At 41.7% G+C, this 15176-nt stretch overlaps 1 protein-coding gene across 1 annotated transcript; it reads right to left on the minus strand.

The window, feature by feature from the left end:
* Positions 1-1061: 1061 nt before the first annotated feature.
* On the minus strand, positions 1062-2018 carry LOC118085167 (olfactory receptor 5V1-like). Its single transcript, XM_035115496.1, has one exon. The coding sequence runs from the start codon at positions 2016-2018 to the stop codon at positions 1062-1064; it is 957 nt and encodes a 318-aa protein (XP_034971387.1).
* Positions 2019-15176: the final 13158 nt, after the last annotated feature.

Raw genomic sequence — 15176 nt, forward strand, 5'->3', positions numbered from 1 at the left:
GCAAAATGTTAATCAAGAGACCAACCAAAGCCATACCTAAAATGTTAATTGGGAATCATTGGTAGTGTACCTGCTTTGATGCAAAAGGACTTTGGTTCAATCCCTGTCATCTTCAAGTCAGACTGAGAAAATATTAGTGTCTGAAACCCTTGAGAAATGTTGGCAGCCAGTATAGACCATATGGAGCTAGTATAGAATAAGGTACCTTCCTCTGTTTGCTAATGGCAAAAGAGCTGCTAACCTGTTTCTAGAAGAGTAAACACCTTAACAACAATCTTTTCATTCATTCAACGTTTATATTTTGCTAGGAACTAGTAATGTTGGATTAATATAGTCCAAGATTTTGTATATGTTCAGCAGAGCTTCCACAACTCAGATTATACCTATGCAAAAGTTCTAGTAATCTGAATCTGAATGTGTTTCCTTCGTATAAATAGCTCTCACCCAAATGCTTGGCTAACTAACGGTTCAGATACAGTGGTTGTTGTCGGTTAAAACCATCTCAGGCTCACCTACCTGCGAGTGACTCTAACTGAACTCAGTGGAAATTGCTTCTGAGTAGACATGCATAGGCAGTGCTTTTTTGGGGGGGGTGTACGCAGGGGTACGCATATCCCTAAACATTTTGTGAATCTAGAAGAAACTAATTTTAAAATAATAGCAATAATTACTTTCTTCTCTAGCATGGTGAATCATCAGTTCCATTGCTACCCCCAATGGCGGGCTTTCCCGGTGTTTCCTGAGTCTAAGACGGAAGAGATCGTTTAATGTGTGAAGCAGTGTGGAATGTGAATGTGTGGAATCAGGAAGATGTTAGTGCACACAACCTCATGCCAATGTGGAAGTTACTGTGAGCTGTCAGCTGTGTAATATGAGGTAATGCATGTTCTTTGTACTTTTGTCCATTTACTGTATTTATTTTTCCCAATTCAAATTATAAAATGGTGATTTTCTTGAGTCAAAATGAGAGTACCCTTAAACATTATTATTATTATTATTATTTCTTTTTTAAAAAACCACTGTACATATGATTGTGCACTGGAGTTTTCTTTTTGCTCTCCTCAGGTCCTAGCTGAGGAAGAGAAATATTTCTTGCCCATTCTCATCAAACCAGCCTTTACCTCTTTATTCCTTAGACTGTAAATGATTGGATTCAACATGGGTGTTACAATGCAATATAGCGAGGAAACCAAAGTATCTACATCCAGGGAGTACCCTGAACTTGGCCTGTTGTAGTTGAAGTTGGATGTGCCGTAGAAGATCACGACCACAATCAGGTGTGAAGCGCAGGTGGAGAAAGCCTTCACTCTGCCCTCGGAGGAGTTGATCTTCAGGATAGCACAGATGATGCGGATGTAGGAGACCAGAGTAAAGAGGCAGGGGCTGAGCCCTATCAACGCACTGGCTAGGTGGAGCACAGCTTCATTCACAGAAGTGTCTGAGCAAGAGAGCTTCAAAAGCAAGGGGACATCGCAGAAGAAGTGGCTGAGCTCGTTGGACTTGCAGATGGTTAAGGACGATGTCAGGAGGGTGTGCACCAGTGAGTTTGTCAAGCCGCACATCCAGGAGAACACGGCCATCTTGGTGCAGGCCCCCTTGCTCATGATGCTGGAATAATGCAAGGGGTTACAGATAGCCACGTATCGGTCGTACGCCATGGCAGCCAACAGCACACATTCTGTCCCTGCGCAGGTAATGAGGGAGAACAGCTGGACGATGCATCCCGCATACGATATGGTTTTCTTTGCTCGGAAGAAGTTAGCCAGCATGACGGGGACTGTGGCAGAGATATAGCAAATGTCTAGGAACGACAAGTTGCTCAGGAAGTAATACATAGGGCTATGGAAAGTTAGATCTGTTCTGATCAGGGCAAGTATCAGAGCATTTCCTGCTAGAGTTACCGTGTAGATGACCAGGAATACTAAAAAGAACAGAACAGAGAGGCTGGGGTGGTTTGTAAAGCCCAGGAAAATAAATTCGTCTACAAAGGTTTGGTTTTCCATTTGCTCAGGGACCATTTGTAGAAAAGAAATGGAGTAGCCTTTTGAGACGGGAGAATGATCAACGTGTGTGAACACTCAGAATGCGGAGTCAATCCGCTGTAAATTTAGCAAAGGTTAGCATCTGTGCCTTCATATCATGTGGGTCCCAAGTAGCATTTTGCTACAGAATTAATCCCACAATTATTAAATCACCAAGAGAAGGAGCAGTTTATACAGAAGAGCATAAAACCCAATCCCTAGTAGCTGGTTACCTGTATAGAGGAGGGAAAAGAAACAAATGATTCCAACGCGAATGTGAGGATCACCAGGAGCTAAAGGAGTCACGATCAAGAATAAGGACCAGTATGAATATAATTTACAGTAAAACTCTGCTATTCAACTATCGGCTAACATTTCCCATTGTCAAAATTCTCTTAGTCCCTCATGTAGCCTTCATAGTCATGTAATGTATTTAAAAATGAATTAATCCTGTTTACTTCTTTCACCACGTTCTACGGTGTTTCTATGGAGCAGGGCTGTAGCTGAGTGGCAGAGCATCTGCTTTGCATGCAGAAGGTCTCTGGTTCAATCCCCAGCATCTCCAGGTAGGGCCGGCGGGAGAGACCCTGGTCTGAAATCCTGGAGAGCTTCTGACCATCAGTGTGGACCAAGGTTAGCCAACATGGTGCTCACCAGATGCTTGAGCCAGAATTGCCAGTGGTCAGGGATTATGGGAATTTTAGGACTGGAAGACACCATGTTGGCTACCCCTGGCATAGGCAATACTGAGCTACCACTGTTCTGGCCCAGGTCTGACCCACTACGAAACAGCATTCCTAAATTCTTATGTTTTGCGGTTATTCTACACACACACACACATGCACACCCTCTGACCTGCAGACTCATGATCTCTGCAGCTCGTTTTGGAACGCCGGTGATCACATTTTGCCAATGCTCCATCATAAATTCCAATGAGTTCATATATTGATCCTGCGTATACGGAAGAGTGAGCAATTCTCACAGATGCAAACAAAACATAACCCTGCTAAGCTTGAATGTAAAGGACAAATCAGATTTAAGCCCCTTTCCTTGAATATCATGCCAATTTCTACTACCTAGTTACTCCTTGTATCACAAAATTTTTCAGCTGTGTTCCATTATTTTGTTCTTTTCAAATTAAATGGCATTGTGGTTCTCAATTGTATTCATTATTTGATTTGGGTTTTTTTTTAAAAAAAAAATAAAATTTCTGCTTGCTAATGCTCATTGGAAAATTGAACGTATGAAACGTTTTAGTCTTTTATATGAGAGGTTCTCTTCAGCTTTGGTTCTTTCTGCTGCTCATTCCAGATTTTAAAAATGCTTTTAAATAACTAAAATAAATGCAGTGCTGATGGTCAGCTCCAAGCTGCAGTTTTCCTTCTGGTGGCTTATTTTCTTGAAACCAGTCACAGAGCAGACAGCCCTCAGAGTAGAGGCCACCTTCAGAGAACTGGCCTTGGTAAAGGAGGGTGTATGGCACCCCGACTCAGGGGCCAAAATAACTTTGCTGCCCTTGGGCGACCAATAGTGAGACTTGACTGTAGGGGTAATGGCATTTGCCGCTCCAAGACCGGCTGCAAATTGTCCTGAGCCAGCTCTGGCAGCACCTCACAAACCTCCATTTTAAAATATGGCCTCCTCAAGGAGACCATTTTAAATTATTCCCGAGGCACTCATTTTCAAGCAATGAGCTGGACAATTTTCTCTTTAGATGCAAGACAACAAAATAATGGTCTTCTTTTCCCAACTTATTTTTTCCCTGTCACCCATATAGCAAGATAATTTATTTAGCTTCCACATCCTTGAAGCAAGATTAATTTTTAAAAATATCTTCTACCTTATAAATAATTTCCATGCACCACAGTTGTGCTAAATCTTTGTCTTCCCTTCTTTACCCTTAACACAGCATAGAAGTTGATCTTATTTCCTGAGTTTTTCCTTGTGTCCTACAGGGTGCATATTTTCTCATAAAAACGTAATTTCTACTAAATCAAAGATAAGGTTCCATGGCTGAAACTTATATTTATTGCCATTCTTTAGACATAACATCCATTTGGACATTTTCATGAGAAATTATTTTGTTTATCCCAAATAAAACATTAATGCAGTTTCTTACAGTTTGTGTGGGTGGGTTAACCCTGCATTTTCTCACAAAGGAACAAATCAGATCCGTAAGATGATCAAATCCAGAACCTATTAAGCTAGTCCTGTGAGCTCAAGGACACTTCAGACCTGTTTAATAAGCAGCCCCACTACTACCACTGCTCTGTCCTTTATGGCAAACTCTGTTTGAAATGAAGCGGTGTTTCAAAAGCAGCTGACAATAAGAGACAGCAGCCAATTGTTTGGAGGGTGGGGGGAGTAAGTCCAAAATTCTGTTGGCTGACAGTCTCCCCAAGCAACTTTTTGGATCCATTGAAATACCTTTTAAACATAAAAGCCATGGCGACAAAAGGAGTGTTTAAGCATCTTCAACCTGATCCAGGAGGGTCTAAATTTTTTTAAAAAATTAGTTTATATTTGAAATGTGCTGTTTGTTTATTAAGCTAATAGTTTTTATTAAGAACAAAAGAAGAGCCACATTCATTCATGCCAAAGCCTTGTTTAGGGAAGTTTTTAATGTTGATGTTTTATCTCATTTTAAACATTCTGTTGGGAGCCGCCCAGAGTGGCTGGGGAAACCCAGCCAGATGGGTGGGGTATAAATAAATTGTTGTTGTTGTTGTTGTACCAGTATTCTGTTCTGACAGTAACCAGATGCCTATGGGAAACCCATAAGCTGGACTCAAGCACAAGAGCCCCCCCCCCCAAAGCAGTTTCCAGCAATATTGAATATTATATACATTGTTACTGTACATCTTATATATTGTGTTTTTATTGTTATTGTTTGGCGGGGGTTTCTTTAATTTCCATTGTAAGCACATAATGCTGGTATGTAAATGTCTCAGACGATCACACAGACTTATATGTGTATCATTTGCTGGATTGGGACCTGGGGGCATAAACTGGATTTCCATTCAGAGTCACACTTGAACAGGCAGTGGGATGCACATTCTGACATGCATTCAGATGAACATCCCAATTCACACGTTACATGTCGCGCATTAACATCTGGTTTGCTGCATGAACAGAGCTGGGTTGGTGCCCTTCTGGTTTCAGAAGACTGGTACTTGCCTTATCATGATGTACCAGGTCCAACGCTATTCTACACTGACTGTCAATAGCTCTCCAAATCCCCCGACTTGTCCCCGCAGGCATAACCTATTCCAACCTTCCCCAACCTGGTGTCATGCAGAACCTTTGGAGCCTAGCCCCGTTTTTGAGGCATTTATGGTTCTTCTTACAGAAGCCAAAGACATGCAGAAAAGAATAAAAAAGAAACCTGATGTGAACATGCAGAGGAGGTGCGCACCTGATACTTCACCGTTCTTTTGTCTCACAACTCTGGAAGATATGCACGACCAGCCAAGACAAAAGTTCATGGTTCCTCATGGTTAACTCAAGGCTATTTCTCACATAGACAAAGCCAAGCACAATGTATACAATATTCATTTCAAGTAGGATTCTTTATTGAGCTGAATCAATGGATTGGATGCTTAAGTCGGTGAGCCACTCGAAGTCAGACAAAAGGACCTATGCATCTTTTCATGTATTTGTAAAAGCTAACAGAAAGCAAAAGCAAAAAAGGCCACATACCTAACCGAATAGAATTATGAGATGCATTTAGGGTGCTTCCAGACTGCCAGCATTTTGTGGCAGGGAGTGAAACAAGCAGTGGAACTTTCGACTTGTGCAATTAAAGTGGACCAAAGGAAGGGAAACGCCTGAAGCAGTGAGAGGGGAAATTGGGAGCTACAAGAAGATGTCCAATTTGAGAAGGCAAAAATGTCCACTGAAGAGAAAGGAACAGTGTTGTTGTGGGATGCGTTGCATGGATTGAATTCATTTAAACCATCTTTAATATTGTGTTTTAATATTAATGTGGTGATTTAATTGTTGTAATCCACCCCAGGACCTTAGGGTGAAAGGCAGGTAATAAATTGTAGTAGTAGTAGTAGTAGTAGTAGTAGTAGTAGTAGTAGTAATTAATAGTGTTTCACCTGTAGTCTTAGGAGAATCACTAAAATAAGCTTCCATAAATGAAATGTTTAGCTAGATTGCAAGATTGTGATCTAAACCTTGAGCCCCTTGGCATTCAAGAGTCAGTTCAAGGTTGGTCAATGGCTCCAGTCCTTAACCACCCCTCCTTCTGGGAGAATCACCTGAGTTCAAAGATCCTTGTATGCAGCAGCAGGTTGCATGTATATGGCTGTTCACACAGGTTTCATTTTGGGATAGATGGTTAGTGCTGTTAACTCTTTTTACTCTGATTACTGTTGCAAGAGGGGAGGAAAAGGGACACATCCCTCCTCCCCAAACAGGTAATATCCGCTGTCAGAGCCAACCATATTTCCCTACTGTGTTCCTGGTCTTGTTCTTGAATGGGGAACTATGTGTATAGAGTATGTGTATACCCTATAATTGTATAGAGTGGTTCAACAAAGGAACCAATGACATAGAGGGGTGGTGGGCTTCCTTTCACTTGAGGTCTTCAATGAGATGCTGGGCAGTCATCTGTTGGGGATGCTCCATTTCTGCATTTCCTGCATAGAGGTTGGACTATGTGGCACGGAAGACCCCTTCCACTCTATATGATTCTATAGACCTTGGATGGAGAGGCGCTGCAGAGGGACCCAAGTGCATTCATTTGCAAGCAAGGAACCTGATTTGGATGAGGAATCATAAATGTTTCTCGGTTTCTGCTTATGAGTGGCCCTTGTCAGATTGGGAAAGTAGGCTTAAATTGTAGCACCAAGAGGTAATCCTCATAGGAACCTAGGAAGCTGCCTTAAGAGTCTACTAGCTCAGTACTGTGTACATCAGCTGCTAGTGGTTCTCTGAGATATTCAGGCTGGGATCACTCCCTACCCTACCAAGAGATGCTGGGACCTTCTTTATGCACAACAGATGCTTTACCACTGAACAAGGGCCCTTCAAAATTGAACCTGGAGGTAAAACTCATGACTTCCAGTAGCTTAGATTGCAAACTCCACCTCCACAATGGCCATTCCATTATAGCTCATCCATTTATTTAAAAACCTGTACCACCCTTCATCCCAAAATGGGTTTACCTATGTCACATTCATGAACCCCGCTTGATCTATCGCCCACAGCTGAATGTGTAAATTTTACACATTGTACTGTATTTGAAGTGATGTCAGATGACGTGAGTGTTTTGCTATTGCAAATTGGTTTAAGGGTGTTTTAGACATGTAAAGTTTCATTTGGCTACATTTCTCGAGCGACAAGCAAAAGTGTGAGCTCATTCAAGGTAGCATGGAAATACAGATAGATTTATATATTTCATTCCTGATAGTCTGGTTCTAGCAAGAATGAGGCTAGAGTTCTATTGGCAGGATAATGTGACTTATCAATGTGAGAACCCAAAAGGCTGTTAAGAAAGCATACAGGCACCTACCTGAAATTGCTGTATTTACCAATGAACATCAGCATCGCTTCCTCTCAGGCTCCTATAGATTAATTCAGGAAGCACTATTTAACCGTCAGTCTAAGACCTGGGGGACATATTGTATTCAGAGAAGTATCTCAGGGACATATGCAAATAACAGGTAATTTAACTGTTTATTGCTTTTAAGGAAAACAGCAAAAACTACAAAAACATAAAATTTACCCATCCAGAGAATATACATATATATGTGATGAAAGCCTGGCTGCATTTAAAGTCAGCTGGCATTTTGCCATTGTTGCACTTGAATGAGAATTTCATTTATAGTGAATAATGATAAAGATGCTATTTAGGGTACAAAATGGATTTTATTTGAAGAATAGGTTTAGGGTATAATTTTCTAAGAAATAGCTTTTGCAATAAACTTCAGCTAAGGATACTACCAAAGCTTACATATTATTCTCCCATCAGCAATCTTCCACTTGCTCAGCTAATACTGATACCCTGGAAATGCAAGTGTGTGTGTGTGATTGTGGTGGGTTTGGCATTCTGAGCTTGAGCAATAATGAAAATATGACTAAGATTTGGTTTTCCCATAGCTGTTTGAACGTCAGCATGACAACAGAACTGCATTTGAAGATTTGGAAGGTTTTAATATGTGGCAAGTTAATATGTTTTCCACACTTCCCCCAGAAGCTGCCCAGAGTGGCTGGAGGCAATCCAATCAGATGGGTGGGGTAATCATCATCATCATCATCATCATCATCATCATCATCATCTTTTTCAGATTATTTAATCCCAAACCTGCATTTGAGGTCTTAAATCTTAATTTTTTACCATATATTTTCATAGTGCTACAGTTGCAATCCACCTTAGATCAAATGATGTAGGTCCTGATGCACCAGCTAAAGACCAATTATCTATTTGATTGAAAATGACACTTCTATTTTCTGTAGCACATTAACAACACTCAAACATCTGAATTAAAACATGTCACTTGAGAAAAGCTGTCATTTTCTCATGTAATGTAAAACAAGTTCAAAGCTCAATTCCAAAACATTCAGTTTGTTTAGACCAGGCATAGCTGCCAAGTTATCCCTTTTTTAAAGGGATTTTCCCTTATGCTGAATAGGCTTCCTCGCGAGAAAAGGGAAAACTTGGCAGCTATGAGACCAGGCATCCCCAAACTGTGGCCCTCCATATGTTTTTGGCCTACAACTCCCATGATCCTTAGCTAGCAGGACCAGTGGTCAGGGATGATGGGAATTGTAGTCTCAAAACATATGGAGTGCCGAGGTTGAGGAAGCCTGGTTTAGACATTGCTTTCATTAGCTGCATTCTTGCCTGGTGCTGCTTACAGATGCAGAGGTCATTCCCATCAAAATGCCACTCTACAATATCTCCCCATTTAATTCAGGTCTACCATTTCCGCAGACTATCCAATATGTAACAAACAACAAGACAGAAATGGTAAATCTGGATTAGATGGGGTGGGTGGGTTTGTGGGATGGCATTTTGATGAAGACAACAACATTGTGTCATCACTGAAGGGAAAAAATAAACTTGCATGCATGAACATCACCCAGTGATCTTAGGCTGTATGAAGAAGAATAAGTATTGTGGCCATGATTCTAGGATGCACTATGGGTTTGCATGAATATGCATCTGAATGGCTGATAGGTTATTATTATTATTTAATCACACGTTTATCCCTCTCTTCCACCAAGGAATTCAGGGCCCTCCCATTTTTTCCTTACAACAGCAACCCTGAGAGGTACAGGAGAAAGAAAGAATCTGGTCCAAGACCACTCAGTACGTTTTGTGGCTCAGTTGGGACTTGGGAGCTGCTGCTCCAGCAATTGTAACCCTTGTACCACATTGGTTCTTAATAAATTGCTGTTTGTGTTTTATCACTCCTTTCTTCCAAGGAGCTCAGGGTGACAGGGAAGCCTCAGAACAGCCCTGTGAAAAGGAGAGTCATTAGAGGAGCTTCTGGGCAGATGGCTTCTAATGCTACCCAGTATTGTTTTTTGACTGTATGTTCCAGGAAGAACTTTGCAGTTGACCTTTAAGAGTAGCCCATTCCAACACTTGGGACCTTGGGGCTGCAGCTTAATTGCTCATCAGTTCTGAACTAACAAACTGCTAAAAGGACGTCTTTGCCACATCTGCTCGGTCATTATGGCTTCAGTGTCTGTATCTACTATCCCCAGATTTAAGCTGCATGTGTTACCACCACATAAGAGAAGAAGCAGCAGAGCTTGCAGAAACAATTGAATTTGTCAGTATTTATTCAAAAATAACTTCAGGGGGGAAATGGAGAATTATTCACAGCAAGCTTCTAAGGCCAGATATTATCGTTCCAAAGAGATGCAAGCTTTGACTGTCTTTTGCAAACACACACTGTATTTTCTTTCTAAAGGCAGGGAGTTGGTTATCTGACTTAGACTTATCCAATTCACAAAACGCACCTCTGAGGCAGCAATTCCACATGTCTGCCATCCCCATTGAGTTCAACAGAGCTTACTTCTCTGGAAGTGGCCTGCGAGCGCTCCAGTTGGAGAACAGCCTTTACCAAAGGTGTAATGGGCTTTGAAGACACCCGAACTCAGGTGACGCAAGAGAGAAACATGCTAAGAGGAAGGCACGCTTGGCAAATCCACACCATGATCAACTCCCACCCAGAAACCAATGTCCCCACTGTGGAAGGACGTGTGGATCCCGAATTGGCCTCCACAGTCACTTATGGACTCATTGTTAAAACCATGTTTATGGAAGACAATCTTACTCGTCTACGAGTGATTGCCAAAGAAGAAGAAGGATTTCAGCCTAAGTGTTGTTGTTGTTTAGTCGTTTAGTTGTGTCCGACTCTTCGTGACCCCATGGACCATAGCACGCCAGGCACTCCTGTCTTGCACTGCCTCCCGCAGTTTGGTCAAACTCATGTTCGTAGCTTCGAGAACACTGTCCAACCATCTTGTCCTCTGTCGTCCCCTTCTCCTAGTGCCCTCAATCTTTCCCAACATCAGGGTCTTTTCCAAGGATTCTTCTCTTCTCATGAGGTGGCCAAAGTATTGGAGCCTCAGCTTCACGATCTGTCCTTCCAGGGAGCACTCAGGGCTGATTTCCTTAAGAATGGATAGGTTTGATCTTCTTGCAGTCCATGGGACTCTCAAGAGTCTCCTCCAGCACCATAATTCAAAAGCATCAATTCTTCGGCGATCAGCCTTCTTTATGGTCCAGCTCTCACTTCCATACATCACTACTGGGAAAACCATAGCTTTAACTATACGGACCTTTGTCGGCAAGGTGACGTCTCTGCTTTTTAAGATGCTGTCTAGGTTTGTCATTGCTTTTCTCCCAAGAAGCAGGCGTCTTTTAATTTCGTGACTGCTGTCACCATCTGCAGGGATCAAGGAGCCCAAGAAAGTAAAATCTCTCACTGCCTCCATTTCTTCCCCTTCTATTTGCCAGAAGGTGATGGGACCAGTGGCCATGATCTTGGTTTTTTTGATGTTGAGCTTCAGACCATATTTTGCGCTCTCCTCTTTCACCCTCATTAAAAGGTTCTTTAATTCCTCCTCGCTTTCTGCCATCAAGGTTGTGTCATCTGCATATCTGAGGTTGTTGATATTTCTTCCGGCAATCTTAATTCCGGCTTGGGATTCATCTAGTCCAGCCTTTCGCATGATGAATTCTGCATATAAGTTAAATAAGCAGGGAGACAATATACAACCTTGTCGTACTCCTTTCCCAATTTTGAACCACTCAGTTGTTCCATATCCAGTTCTAACTGTAGCTTCTTGTCCCACATAGAGATTTCTCAGGAGACAGATGAGGTGATCAGGCACTCCCATTTCTTTAAGAACTTGCCATAGTTTGCTGTGGTCGACACAGTCAAAGGCTTTTGCATAGTCAATGAAGCAGAAGTAGACGTTTTTCTGGAACTCTCTAGCTTTCTCCATAATCCAGCGCATGTTTGCTATTTGGTCTCTGGTTCCTCTGCCCTTTCGAAATCCAGCTTGCACTTCTGGGAGTTCTCGGTCCACATACTGCCTAAGCCTGCCTTGTAGAATTTTAAGCATAACCTTGCTAGCGTGTGAAATGAGCGCAATTGTGCGGTAGTTGGAGCATTCTTTGGCACTGCCCTTCTTTGGAATTGGGATGTAGACTGATCTTCTCCAATGCTCTGGCCTAAGCCTAAGTGACTCAGATATAAAACCATTGAAGGAACTGCATGAAAATACAAATGCAGCACAGAATGTTCCTTGCTCTTTGCCGCTTTTATATTTATGACATTTTTGTTTCTTCAAGTAAAGACATATGAAGAAATTGAATTTGACTGAAGATCAGATTTACTGCTTCATAATCATGCTAAAACTAAGGGCTGGTCTACTTGAGCCAACACACTCATAAACAGTTAAAACTCTACAGAATAATCTAGCCAGGTTCTATGTAGGGTCTTAATCCAGAATAAGGAGATAGAAAGGCAGTGCCGGATTTACGTATAAGCTAAACAAGCTATAGCTTAGGGCCCCACTCTCTTGGCCCCCCCCCAAAAAAATAAAGAAAAAAACCTGGATGTACACTTCCAAAATATAAGAAAAAAACAAATAAAATGGGTTTAGATACCTATGGTACTAGGTCCATAAATTACCATATAGTATATACAGTATTCAACACAAAAACAGCGACAATTTGTTGTTGACAAAGTGCAGCTGGACATATAAAGGGCCCCATTACCTTCAGTAGCTTAGGGCCTCATCAAACCTAAATCCAGCCCTGTAGAAAGGTCTAGTAAAGACAAAACCTGCTTTTGTGTCTGATTATGAAGGCATGGAATTTATGCATCTCTTTCTTTGCTTATTTAACTCAGGGTCCTAGTCATTCAGTTGCAATTTGGAACCCTGGGAATGGAGATATTCCAATAGGTAACCATTCAGGCACATCCTGTTCTTGATCTTCTGAAGTGCAGGGTTTCCTCTGCAACGACATCAAATCTATGGAAACGTTGGAGCTATGTGAATACTCCTAGCAGTTGCAGTTAGATTTCACCCTGTTCTTTCATCATGTGAAAATTTCCAAAATGTCTGATGGGATTTTAATTTATTGAATTTCTGAAGGTTAACCTTCTAACTTGAAATAATTTGACCCAGTAGAATAAAGCTCTGGACAATTATACACACAAATGAAAACAATGCAGCTGCTTTATGACTTTATTAGCACACGTTACAAGGTCCCTGTCAGAATTAGAGCTCTGTCTCATTCTCTCTTTTGAAACAAGCACACTTGAAAATGTCAGGCACTCCCAACTGTAGCAGCTTGCAGTGCTTATTTATGGTATCTCAATGGAAAGTTTTGATAAACGAGGCCATAAAATTAGGTGTTGGAAAGGTCATAAGGTTTGACCATCAATGTATCTAAGCAGTAGTCACATTGTTCACTTCAGTGTAAAGTTGTTACTGTTTGATTTTCTTTCCCAACTGCCTGCCGCCCCACTTTTTTTTAAAAAAAGAAAACGCCAATCATTTTGTATGCCAGAATGGAAAGGAAGGTCTCTGGAGTTCTGTCTTGATGTTCCTGTCTGCAGCGCAACCGCATTCCTTAATGAATGCTCAGGGCTCTATTTCTAATTTTGGAATTGAGTAAAATGAATTTGCTGCAATTCTCCATCACTGGGGAATAATCTTAATGTACTTCCCCCTACTGTTTATGTCTTTATGCAAACAGTGTCTCCTTAACAATGCCCATTGCAGCTAATTTGCAACTACAGATCTCAAAAATATTGTCTTCTAAAGTTTTAATAGAGCCCCATGCAACTTAATTATCCATTATTGGCAGCTTCTCTCCTGGGGTGATTAGTTGGAGGAAGCTAGTGAACTTTGAAACTGCAAAATCTCAGATGGGAAGATGATTAGTTTATTTAGCAAGAGACTGGGATAGGAGGGAATGAGGGGACTCCCTCGACTCATCTTTGATCAACTTGTTTTCTCCATGGCAGGCTATTTCTTTGCATGGAAGAATCTCATTTAAAGTTTTGTTGGAGAGTTCTCCCTAACTAGAACAGTTCCTGTGTATAGTTCACATGAATATAAATGAAAAATGAATTCATCCATTCATCAGTGTACTTTTCAGATTTTAGTTTCTTCTTCTTAATAGGTCTCCTGATGTTACTGAAATCCGTTCTGGGCACTCTGCAAGGCTGCCCATTTCCCCTCAAGTTCCTGCCAGCTGAAGTGGTTTATCATGTTTTGATTCCCAAAAGGGAAAAAAGATAATTGAAAATCAATGTGAAGTCACATCAGGGACATTTTTTTGACATTATGATACTCTAGTTAACTCTATTTACATGCAAAAGACAGATGGCAATAATAGATTGCTATGTCCCAAGAAAGTTAAGGAAGGGCTTGTGAGATTAGACCACAGAATATGGTGGTATATTAAAATAAATGAAACAGAGTGGTCATTGAGATTAGCGGTTTAAAATCTTGCATCTTGTCCAGACAAACAGTACAATCCAACACATGCCTACTCAAAGCAACACCCTCAGAATTCAATGGAGTTACTCCCAAGTAAGTCTGCATTAACTTTAAAGCCTAAGTATGGCTAACTTACTGGTTCATAAATATTCCTTATGAATTTAAAACAGAAAGCAATATGGATATATATATATTTAAGTACCTGTATTGCTTTCCAATATTTAAACATGTTAACTCAGAACCCTGTTAGGTGGGCTAGGTGCACAGTCTTGTTTTAGTGCCTTCTGGGCATTTTATTTCTAAAGCACACTTTAGTCCCCGATCCTCGTTTTTTTCCTCGTATGCAGCATCTTAGCATTCACCTTTTTTTTTTTTTACAGAGTACTGAATGTCAAGTGTGGCCCATAGTGCCTAGTGTTCAGGATCCCTTTTGAGAAGGAGCGCCGAAGACGCGCGCCCGGGAGAGTTCCGCGGTCCGACGCGCCTCTAAGCATGGGAAACGGCGTTGACCGACCCGTTTGCTCGTGCTTGCGACGCGGACAGCAAGTCTGAGCCCTCCGCCGCTCCGATACTACTGGAACGGCTTGCCGGCTTCCATACGGAGCTCGGAAAAGCCAACGTCTTACGTACATTAAGCACCATTGACCCAGGGCGATCACTTGCAAGTAAACATCGGTTGCAAGTCAAAAGATTGGGTTTAATAAGGCTGATTTGCGCAGGCCTCGTTCCTTCTCCGTTGGGCTCGGTCAGAGGACAGAATCATCCTGCTGGTCGGACAACGGGAAGCGCATCAGCGGCGGATTAATAAGGTTTCCAGATACTGTATTGCATTTTTTTTAATAAAAAAAACCAATTCTGTAATGCTCCTCCCGCCCCCCGAAGATCTCAGATCTTATCTTATCTTATTGTTCACGCCTACTTTTGTGGATATTGACTACTCGCAAGCAAGCCCATTGAGTTCAATGAGGGGGCCGTAAATGCGCATCGGAATATTTGCAATCGTGCAAACGCGTCAGAGACATCTAGGGCGCAATGCTGCCCACACTGACTTTTCCAAGCGGTTTACTTCCGCGTAGACATGTAACTGTGTGCTGCTACTCGCCCATGATAAACTACAAGCCCCATAAATCAGAGCGGCACGGCAGGGACGTAATTTTCGCGCCTGCG

This window comes from Zootoca vivipara, chromosome 4 (genome assembly GCF_965207765.1).
Source record: "Zootoca vivipara chromosome 4, rZooViv2.hap1.1, whole genome shotgun sequence".
In the NCBI taxonomy this organism is placed as follows: Eukaryota; Metazoa; Chordata; class Lepidosauria; order Squamata; family Lacertidae; genus Zootoca; species Zootoca vivipara.

Excerpts from the sequence above, each read along its gene's own strand:
- LOC118085167 (XM_035115496.1), bottom strand. The coding sequence starts at position 2,018 with ATGGTCCCTGAGCAAATGGAAAACCAAACCTTTGTAGACGAATTTATT.